The 11,650-nt window shown below is 29.9% G+C and overlaps 1 protein-coding gene across 1 annotated transcript; it reads left to right on the top strand.

Annotated features, from left to right (window-relative positions):
- The first annotated feature begins 344 nt into the window (after positions 1–344).
- On the top strand, positions 345–3,891 carry LOC112702472 (mannose-1-phosphate guanylyltransferase 1). Its single transcript, XM_025753518.3, has 5 exons — positions 345–628; positions 1,990–2,123; positions 2,426–2,488; positions 2,581–2,820; positions 2,943–3,891. The coding sequence occupies exons 2-5, from the start codon at positions 2,013–2,015 to the stop codon at positions 3,612–3,614; spliced, it is 1,086 nt and encodes a 361-aa protein (XP_025609303.1). The 5' UTR covers positions 345–628; positions 1,990–2,012; the 3' UTR covers positions 3,615–3,891.
- The last annotated feature ends 7,759 nt before the right edge of the window (positions 3,892–11,650 follow it).

Raw genomic sequence — 11,650 nt, 5'->3', positions numbered from 1 at the left:
AAATAAATTAAATGTTAAATATTTTAAAAAAATTTTAATTGTTTTTAAAATAATAAAAGAATTTTAATTTTAATATATTAAAAATATAAAAGAAATTATAAGATCATTCAATCAAAATTTATATTAGTCACCAAAAATATCAAAATTTATATTTACATAAATTTTTAATTAATAAATTTTAAAATAACTATTTTTATTAATACGATGAAAATTAAATTCTAATAAATATGCTTTAACTTTAAAAGAAAAGTAATTTTAGGAAATCCCTACAGTTGATTACGTGGAAAATCATATTATTAAGATAAGATAAAATATAAAAAGTAAAATGAGAGAAAGAAAAAAGAAGGGAAGAAGAGCGTTAGTTAAGAAAAAAAATGATTGGGTGTGGGTGGTTGGTATATATAAAGAAGATTAGGAACATGAATGGCATAACTGGCATTACAACTCACTCAGTAACTTCTTTTTCTTCTTCTCCTCCTTCTCCTTCTAGACTCGGACTCGCCCGCGTTGACCCGGTCCGGGTTGACGCTCTTTCTTTCCCTGCTTAACTGTTTCTCTTTCCCTCTCTCCGGTTTTTATCTCTTTCCATCGTTCAACCTTATCGCCATCTTCAATTTCTTCATCCGAGGTAACTCGTCCATGATCCAATCATGGTTTTTCTCTGTGCTTGAATTTTCATGTGGCTATGGCAATGTGTTTCTGATTTCGTGAAATTCCTGCTCGATTTGTAATTCCTTTGTCTCTAGCTCTTATTTTCTTTTCGTAATTCTGAATTTCCGATCGAGTAATCACAATGTTGTTATCTCTGGGGAGATTTTTTTTTTCTTTCTGTTGTTTCATTTGTGATCTGAGTTGAATTTCTGCTTAAATTTTCCATTTTTTCTGTGTGCAAGTGAGATCTGTGCCTTTTATTTATCTATCTCTTTTTTTGGTATTTAGTCCTTTCTTTTTTTCTCCGTCGGATTGGTTCATCTATTCACTGATTTTGAGTTTTTCAGCAAATAATTCAATGTAAAATAAGTAAATAGACTAATGTGGACTAACGAAATTTGTTTTTTTCATTTGCAATAGGTAGGTTCAGCTGGAAAAATTACTCAACTAGAAAAATATGTTATTCTTTTGTTAGATTTATTGAAGCAAACAATATAAGTCAGAGCTCTTTTCCTCTGTTCTGAGATAAGACTCAATACTATTTGTTCTATGAATGCATATCAGCTCACTGCATGAAATTCTTGTTTACAGAGAGAGTTTGTTGCTCTTGCTCTGATCCATTGATTGCATACCAGATCAGCATTGTGGTTGTTAAGAATTTGAAGGTGGCTTGAAAATGTGGATGGTTAAGAAAAATAAAGCCGATGCAGCATGTAGTTGATGGATCTGAGCAAGAGCAAGAGCAGTGTCTTGTTCTCATAGTACAGAAGAATTTTTACACACTTCAGCCCTTCATTTTTCACATATTTCATCTTTTTCCTATAAATTTTACTTTTTTGGTGGTTTCACATATTTTTGTCCAAGTAAGTACTGGAAAAAAGGAGATTGTTGAACCAAAGCAAGGTGCTTTACTTTGAAGGGTTCCTAAGCATAATTCTTTTAATAAAAGCTACATATGCAAAATTACTCCATTTATGAAAGAAACAGCTGCATACTTTAAACCTTGTAGTCATTCTTATTAAACTCTAGTGCTTGCATATAGCTGGTTTTTGTCTTTTCCTTTCATATGGAGTAAACTATTTTTGCGTATTTTCACTTGCCTTTCTAGCTTATGGTTCATATGTTGACATGTACTGAATTTGAATCCATGTCTCACTCAATAGAACACACCATGGCTCACTTTCAATTGATTTGCCAGATGTTAACTTACATGTGTTCAGTGCAACTTCGTTCTTTCTTTCTTGGATGTCAATATTTATAGGAGAGGGTGGGATCTGTTTGCTCACATTTGAAATTGTTAAGTTTTCTCGATCTGTTTCTAAATTTATAAGCTTACAGGAAAAAGCAAAGGGCATATTACAATGAAGGCACTGATTCTGGTTGGAGGGTTTGGAACACGGTTGAGGCCATTGACATTGAGTTTCCCTAAGCCTCTTGTTGATTTTGCTAATAAGCCCATGATTCTGCATCAGGTAAAGGTTTTGGTAGCCTTTTTTTACTCTTCAAGTTTCACATGTGTTATGTATAGACTTTGTTGTTGGATGTCTTTTCTTCTCTTTGCAATATCTGAGTCCATTTATCCTACCTACCGAGACTTTGTCAACATTTTTTAAAATTAAACATTCTCTTATTTGTATTTTCTAGATATGTGATAAGTAACCTTTTTATGTATGTGTGTGAGTATGTATTTAGTTTGCATATCTCATACATTTCACTTAATATGGCTTAATAGACTATATTCCTGATTTACCTTTTGACTTGACATGCTTTTCAGATTGAGGCTCTTAAGGCCATTGGAGTTTCTGAAGTAGTTCTTGCTATCAATTACCAGCCAGAGGTTCCTTTCCTTACAACATTTTGTCAATGTTGAAAGTGATTTATATGGCTAAAGTTTCTCTCTTTTAACTTTGGTAATATTTCGTATTGCAGGTTATGTTGAATTTTTTGAAGGATTTTGAAGAAAAGCTTGGCATCAAGATCACATGTTCTCAAGAAACTGAACCACTGGGAACTGCAGGCCCCCTTGCTCTTGCTAGGGATAAGCTGATAGATGAATCTGGCGAGCCATTTTTTGTTCTCAACAGTGATGTTATCAGTGAGTACCCACTTAAAGAGATGATTGAATTCCACAAATCCCATGGAGGAGAGGCTTCTATAATGGTGACAAAGGTACCAATATTTATCCCCCCAAAAAAAAACATATGAATGTAAAAGCTAAATTCCATTGCAAGAATATGAGACTATACATTCCAGTTGTGGCATGTAATATTATTTTCCATGTGCTTGTGTAGGTTGATGAGCCATCAAAATACGGTGTGGTTGTGATGGAGGAGAAAACGGGGAAGGTTGAGAAATTTGTGGAGAAGCCAAAGCTCTTTGTTGGTAACAAAATCAATGCTGGAATCTACCTGTTGAACCCCTCTGTCTTGGACCGAATTGAACTGAGGCCCACTTCTATTGAGAAAGAGGTGTTTCCAAAGATTGCAGCAGAGGAAAAGCTATATGCAATGGTTCTGCCTGGGTTCTGGATGGACATTGGACAACCAAAGGACTACATTACCGGTCTGAGACTCTACTTGGACTCATTGAGAAAGAAGTCTTCTCCTAAGTTGGCTAGTGGTGCACACATTGTTGGGAATGTCATTGTGGATGAGACCGCCAAAATTGGCGAGGGATGCCTCATTGGACCTGATGTCGCCATTGGTCCTGGCTGCATTGTTGAGTCGGGTGTGCGGCTCTCACGCTGCACGGTAATGCGAGGAGTCCGGATCAAGAAGCATGCTTGTGTATCCAGCAGTATTATTGGGTGGCATTCCACAGTTGGGCAATGGGCACGAGTGGAGAATATGACTATCCTTGGAGAAGATGTCCATGTTTGCGATGAAATTTATACCAATGGTGGCGTGATTTTGCCTCACAAAGAGATCAAGTCGAGTATTCTGAAGCCAGAGATAGTCATGTGAGGTTAATGTTCAAAAGCAATATGATGAGGAGGCAGTAAGTTATTGAGTCAAAATTCTGTTGGTTTGTTTCATCTGTTTTCCTTTCATGCCTTCATTCCTTTTGTTTTCTCTTGCCCTGCATAGTGTACAAGTCAGTTCTTTGTTTAGAATGAATGATGCCATTGCGATGTTGAAAGGCCACAATCTTTGTAAATGGCATAAGTTTGGTCTTTTGTGTAAAAGTTGTCTCATTTTAAGTGTAAGTATAGAAATAAATTATTAATTAGTTGTTTATTTCCATCTGTTGGTAGCAAGGATCAAGAAGCCAAGGTAGAGTTCAATCATCTTTATAGGGAAATCTAAGGGTTTTAATGATTTGCATTTATGTTTTTATTTTTTTATTTTTTTTTTTGCTTTTAGAATTTTGTAAAATGAGAAAAAATAAGACAACAGTATAGACAACGAATTTTGTTTTTTGTTTTATTTCATTTTTTTTTTTACAAAATCTTACAAATGGGAAATATTTAAAATTAAAAGAGAAATTAAACATGGTAACCAAACTCGGGCAAAGTGGTTGAGAGCATATACTTTGCAGATTGGAGCGATGAATGCTAAATTAGAATATCAATATATCCTGCTGTTGGTGAACCATCGTCATCGAATACAGGTAAACTTCTATATTATGGGGCCTAAGGATTGTGGATCTTGATGTAGTTCCTGGATCTTGTATCATGACCATGTGAAGGAGGGGTCATACAAATGAAGTTGCTTAACAAACTATTTTCATCACTACTTTGTAAGCATGATTTTTACACTTCTTTTTGTGCAATTTTAAGTTGACTTATCTGGACACAGGTCTCAAGTTTTATCCAGTAAATTGCCAAGAATATGGTCAGGTATCAATTTTGATTTTTCACAGAGGAAAAGGTGTAAAGCTATTTTATCTTGAAATCTAAATTCTAAGAATATGTGAGTCGTACATTTGTGCATACAATGCACGTGCATCACCCAGAAATTCATCTGATTGCTTCTCAAATAGTTGTATATCACATGAGAAGTTGAGAAGAACAGAACTTTTGGTTACATGGCTTTTCCTTTTTGTTTGTCTTATTGTGTGTATAATAAGTGCCCCAACCAGATGACAAGACAAGAGGTGGGGGCAGGATTTAATTGGTGCTGCAACTGTTGGAGTTGGAGACATAAAGCAGCAAATTAGAAAAACGGTGAATTTGGTTAACTAATATGAGGCACCTAAAAAATTTTAGAGGCAGATAGATGATTTTCGGCCGTTGATAGAGTTTTCATTTTCTTATGATGCAACCTTAATAAAATCGACGGTTAAAATTCATGGTGAATCCATTATCCAGTATCCTCAACCTCCACATTTGTAGGGGCATTTAAGACAAGCATTCAATAATGGAGTTAAATGTGTCGCTTCATCACTTTATTTAATCCAAATCTGCCAAAGATTTGATGACAGCTATGTATGAAAGCTTCCTACAAGTTTTTTAATTTTTTAAAATAAACATTTAAAACAATACATATTGGTTATTCTATAGTAATTGACAAAACAATGAAATTTGAATAATCTCATATTATCAAAATATTAGGTAGTATAAAGTTATTTTGCTTTTTGTAACCGACAACAGCAACAACAACAGCTGTTAAGAGAAACTGCTTTAGAATATTCTTAACTATCTGTCCAAACATGTGGAAATGAACCAGAAACTGAGTTCTGCAACGAAGTCTTGGCTCTTGAATGTAGATAGATCTAGTTGGACATAAATGTCATGCCCCCTAGATGCAATCCAATTTTCTGTGGTTAATCTGAATCATCATAAGTTCATAACACTACTTCACAGCCTAAGATAAAAATTTTCCAACTACATCACTTAGAACTAAAATACAGCGATACTTGTGCTTTCAAGGAGTTTCTTTGTTTGGCATTGCTAATATCAAGAAATGATTACTAAGCAGTAAGCAATCTATATGATTGTCCCAGAAGACACAAACTCCATTATATCAAAAGAAAATTAATCAAAACAAAATCCTAATCATGTGGTCTTGTCATCTCATGCAATCAATAGCACTTGTAGGTTGGCATGAGCTGGGGAGAATGCATTTCCTTCAATAGCTAAATCTGCTTGCTGATTGGAATCACAAAAGAATTCAAGTTGGAATCCATAATAAATTCAAGTAAATTGAATACAAGGAATTCCATGCATAGAAAAAAAAAAGGTTGGAATTCATCCTTTTAACAACGATATGCATCAACAAGTATTAAGATTTCATATTTCCATACATTTGCGGGGCTATATATAGCAAAGCATCGAACTCAATAAGCTGAGCTAACCAGCAGCATCATGACACAGTTATCGAAATTATGTATACTAACGGCTCATCAGGCACGTTAACAGGCACTAACGTGCCTATTCAGTCTTTTTTCTATTATTTTTAAAAAATTAATTTTATTTTTTTATTAATATATTATTCATTCTTTAAATTTGTTAGATAAATATTTTTTTATTTTAATGTTGATCTGATTTTATTTATATAATATTTTATTAAAATTAAAATTACTATGAACCAAAATATAACTCAAAAAATAATGATAATAACGTTATTCTGATTCAAAAAAAGTATATATGAATCAAAATATATGTTATTTATTTACAAAAGATCACTTTTACTTAAATGACATGGATATTTATATTTGTCTTTTTTTTTTAAGTAGTAGACCAAAATATAAATCTAAATACGAAGAGGTCTTCATTTTTTTATAAATAGTGAAAAAATAGAATAAATGAGAATGCTTATTTTTTTCATTTTTAAATATCAAAATATAAGAATAATTAATAAACAAAATAGGAAAGTATAAAAATTGTGTATCTGAACAAAATTTTCGTAATTCAGCATACATCTTTTTATCAATAACTTCTTTAGTATTAAAAAACTGTCAGATTTATTGACCATAAAAATAAATATATAAACCCTTCAAGACTATTCAATTAAAAATTATGTGTAACAAAATCAAAATAAAAATTTAGAAACATTATTTACAAATTAACTATTTATAAACATTATTAAGTTTAATTATTTATTTTTAATTAGTATTTAATTTAAAGCCGAGATAAAAATTTATATTCAAAGCACTTTCTATCTTCATGCATAATTTCAATTGTTAAAAAATATTTTAATTTTTTTAATTTTATTTTTAATTTTTTAGATTATCTTTAATTTTATTATTTTTCAAAATTATTAATTTATATTTTTATTATATCCCTTACTATATCAAATACTATTTTTTCTCTTGCTATTATTCTCTATACACATACCTGTTATTGTCTCATCGCCATTATTATTATTATATTACCTTATTCTCCTTTCTCTTTTTTTTCCCCTTCCATCTTCTCTTCACTCGACCATCTGTAATTAATTATCACCAAGTATTATTATCGCAACTTTTAATCTTGTCTATCACTTTGATTTATAACTATCTATTCTGTTAACTTTTATGAGTTGTTGAAGTTTCGTTAAAAAAAAAATAAGACATAAAGCATTTAAAATTGTTACCCAAATTATCAAATTAACTTTTAGAATGTATAAAATTTATAAATTTAAATTAAATGAGATATTAAACAAATTTATTATGTTGTTATTATACATAACAAAATCAAAATAAAAATTTAGAAACATTATTTACAAATTAACTATTTATAAATGCTATTAAGTTTAATTATTTATTTTTAATAGTATTTAATTTGAAGTTGAGATAAAAATTTATATTCAAATGACTTTTTATCTTCATGCATAATTCGAATTGATAAAAAATATTTTATTTTTATTTAATTTTATATTTAATTTTTTTAATTTTTTAATTTCATTATTTTTTAGAATTATTAATTTATAATTTTTATTATATCCCCTTACTATATCAAATACTAGCCTTTCTCTTATTATTATTCTCTATACATATATACCTGTCATTGTCTAATCGCCATTATTATTTGTTACTTTGTTCTTTCTTGTTTTCTTCTTTTCCTTCCGCCTTCTCTTCACCCCACCGTAATTAATTATCACTAAGTATTTATATGTTACATTTTTTATATGTTAATCAAATAATCAGTGTCATATGCCAAACAACTGATTTTATAAAAGTCAAAATAAAATATATTTTTGTAATATAATTCATTTATTTTAGTTTAATTTAAAAATAAATATTCATATACTCAAAATTTTAAATATAATACTCTGTATAATTAATAATTTAAGAATTAAAAAATAATATTATCCCATATAAAGTAAGTTTAAAAAAATGAATTTAACAAAATATTAGACTATTTTAATTCAACCCTGTCACAATTCACACACCTTGTTTACTTGCAATAGAAGAGCATCTTGTTTGCTTGCAACAGAAAAGCATCTCAGCAATACAGTTCCTTCTCAGCCTGAACTCTTTGGGGCAATCAGAAGCCACCACCATGATTGTATGGTCAATTATCTCAAATTCTTTCCGTGATCGAATGACTTCATGATATTCATTCCTAATCAAACTCTTTAAGAGACTTCAATAAAAAATATTAATATTTATATATATTTACCGTATATTTTATTATATTTGTCCTAAAATAAAATATAAATGATTTTCTTATATTTTTTTGTTAAATTGTTTTTGTTAAACTTAACATATAATAATAATAATAATTATATTATTAAATTTGAGTTAGTATAATAATAAAAAATAAATAAATAAACTCAAAAAATAGTAATAATTTTTATTATATTAATTAATTAGTTAATAATTAAATTAAAACTTAATTTTTTAATTAAATATTGCTTAAATTATTAGTAATCTTTTAAAAAATTAATTAAGATAAAAAATATATTATCTATATATTAATATACTATGTTAATATTCATTATTAAAATTGTCTTAATTATAGTAATTACTCTAGTTAAAAATTTTATTTATACCATAAAGACTATAATAAATAGACTTAACAGTTAAATATGAGATAATAAAAATAAAATAATTATTTAAGAACATATATAGAAAAATAATATTATCATGTTATAAATAAAAAGAAAGCCATTATAAATTATTATTTTTATTATTTTGAATATTATACTATATGTGTGAAGTTATCTTTTTATTATTTTAAATACTATAATAAGTGATTGTGTGTATATTTTTAGTTTTTATCAACATGTATAAATAGCTCTAATTTAAAATATTTTAAATATATCTAAACCAATTTGGGTTGGTCGAATAAATAGCTTAATCGTCCGCTTAAACAAATGTTAGGAGTTTGAATTTTATCTCATATGTATAACAACTTATTAGCTGATTGCAGACTCTTAAATAGAACTCAAATTCATGACAGATTAGTTGTTAACTTGTTGGGTATTATAGAAAGCCAAAAAATTATCTATACTTAAATTTTATTATATTTTTGTCTCTATTGTAAAATTTTTCTAAGTCCGTCACTACTTACAAAGTGGCGGCATGGTAGAGCTTCGGGTAGAAGACTAAGAAGCTGCTGAATGTGAGAAGAAGGAAATCCAACTCCTTGTTTGGTTTGGGTTTGATTTGATGCGCATAAGATCCAGGTTTGAGTTGGGTTGTCAAGCTAACGTGTTAGCAAAATTTAATGTTGTTAGTGATAGAATAGATGGAGAGATAACGTGATTAATTTTAAATTTTTCGATAACGATTTTGATTAATTTAATTTTTTGGAGATCAATTTAAAAATCGAATAATCTTTAAGAACTAATTTGACTATTTATCCTATTTAAAAATGATAACAACAAAATTGTCAAACTTTTTGTTTAATATTGTTGTCATATAATTGCTTAATATATTTACGTCAAATATTCGTATGTATAAGATATAAAAGAATAATAAAAGTAATAATATTATTCATTCCATTAATTTTTTTAGTTTATATATTTAAAAAAAACTAAAACAATTTTTACTTTTAGCTATTATTAATAATAAATTAACAGTGAGATTTAAATAGTGTGTGTTTAATTATCATTTTAAGGAAGATAATAAAGTAGTCTCTTTTTTATTCTCTTTGAGAATTTTGACTAACTCTGAGAATAGGTTATCCCAAAACAAAAACCCAAATTCAAGTTCTATACTTTTTTTAACTAAGTAGTCTGCACATTTGTTGTCTTTCTTATAAGTATGTACAAAAAGAGTTCTCTAATTATAATTTTTCAACTCATCAATTCTCCTAATTAGAGAATTAGGGTATTTTTTCAACTTTTTTTTCTATTCAATAATTTCACCACTTTTTAGAGTTACATTCCATCAGCATTTTTTTCATTCCCATTCTCCATGCCAAATTTTGTTAGAAAACTCAACAAAAATTTAAACAAGAATTTGTTTAACAGTAAAGGCACCAAAAATAGTTTTTTTACAACTTGTGCGATTAAATAGGCAATACTAAAAATACTCTAAACAATAAATATAATAGCAGAAATTAAATAATCAGACACCAGAATTTTAACGTGGAAAAACTACTAAAAAGAGGGACAAAAAACCCACGGGACCTAGTCTAGTAAAATTTTTCACTATCAAAATAATGGGTACACAAGTAGACTTCCTAGTGATATTAGGGCATCTCAACAATCAACAATATACATCATCAAAACTAATGGAATCAACATAAATCCTCCACTAAGTGGGTATCTCAAATCAGACAAAAGAGAAGACAATACAACTAACAAGTTATATCCTAATGTTCATCTCTACACCAGAAATAACATACTAAAATTTCATAAGAAATGGAGTAAGTTTACCGGTTCAATCGAATAAAAAATGACTTGTCTTTTTCCCCCAAATTTTCTTCTTCTTCTCTGTGTCGAAGCGCTGCTTGTTTCCTTTCATAGTTTCATTCAAACTGAATGAAACTCTTCTCTCTCTCCCGTGGCTTATTAGCCACTTTCTTTTTTTTTGTTTTTAATAGTTGTGTGGGTCCCACTTGAGGTTGGAGACCCACCAACAAATCTCTCCCTCACCAACTCAAGTGGGGATACGCTGCTCTACCAAGTCTGCCTTCTCTTTGTAAGAATCAAATTTCACGGCAGGTAAACTCTTAGTAATCATATTTGAACCATTATCATCAGTATGTATATTCTCAAATGCATATGACTTCATCTCAAGTGCTTGACGTATCTAATGATACATCACCTCTAGGTGCTTCGATCTAGAATGAAACGTTGGATTCTTGCTGAGATGGATCGCACTCTGACTGTCACAGAATAATACAAACTTCTCTTGATTGATGCCTAACTCTTGTAGAAATTTCTTCATCCACAAGAGTTCCTTAGAAGCTTCAACAACAATAATATATTCTGCCTATATGTAGACAAAGCAACACATTTCTAAAGTCGAGATTGCCACGACATAGCTCCCTCTACAAAATTCATCATATAACTAGAAGTAGACTTCCTTGAATCCAGATCCCCAGCCATATCTGTATCTGTGTAACCATCCAACACAGGTTAGCCACTCCCAAAGCATAAACAAACTCTGAAAGTACCATTAAGGTATATGAGAATCCACTTCACTACTTGCTAGTGTTCCTTGCCAGGATTAGAGAGAAACCAGCTAACAACTCCAACGGCATGAGCAATATCCGGCCTGGTGCAAACCATAGCATACATCAAACCACCAACTGCAGATGCATATGAAATCTTCTTTATTTCTGCTTTCTCTTTCTCACTTGTAGGACATTGCTGCGAACTCAGCTTGAAATGACTAGCAAGTAGAGTACTAACAAGTTTGAAATTACTCATGATAAACCTCTCTAAAACATTCTCAATATGCTTCTGCTGTGACAACCACAGTTTCCATTCTTCCTGTCACGAGTGATACTCATGCCAAGGATTTTCTTTGCAGGACCTAAATCCTTCATAACAAAAGATCTGTTCAAATCTTTTTTAAGACTTTCAATCTTCTTAGTATCATGACCAACAATCAACATGTCATCAATATAAATCGAGAATTATAAAATCACCACCAGAGAATTTCTTAACATACACACAAT

This window comes from Arachis hypogaea, chromosome 7 (assembly GCF_003086295.3).
Source record: "Arachis hypogaea cultivar Tifrunner chromosome 7, arahy.Tifrunner.gnm2.J5K5, whole genome shotgun sequence".
In the NCBI taxonomy this organism is placed as follows: domain Eukaryota; kingdom Viridiplantae; phylum Streptophyta; class Magnoliopsida; order Fabales; family Fabaceae; genus Arachis; species Arachis hypogaea.
The sequence above is the reverse complement of the archived record's forward strand: the minus strand, read 5'-3'. Positions and strand labels throughout refer to the sequence as shown.

Coding starts and splice junctions, on each gene's coding strand:
- LOC112702472 (XM_025753518.3), top strand. CDS start 2,013: ATGAAGGCACTGATTCTGGTTGGAGGGTTTGGAACACGGTTGAGGCCA. Junction 2,124..2,425: donor AGCCCATGATTCTGCATCAG/GTAAAGGTTTTG, acceptor CATGCTTTTCAG/ATTGAGGCTCTTAAGGCCAT. Junction 2,489..2,580: donor CTATCAATTACCAGCCAGAG/GTTCCTTTCCTT, acceptor TTCGTATTGCAG/GTTATGTTGAATTTTTTGAA.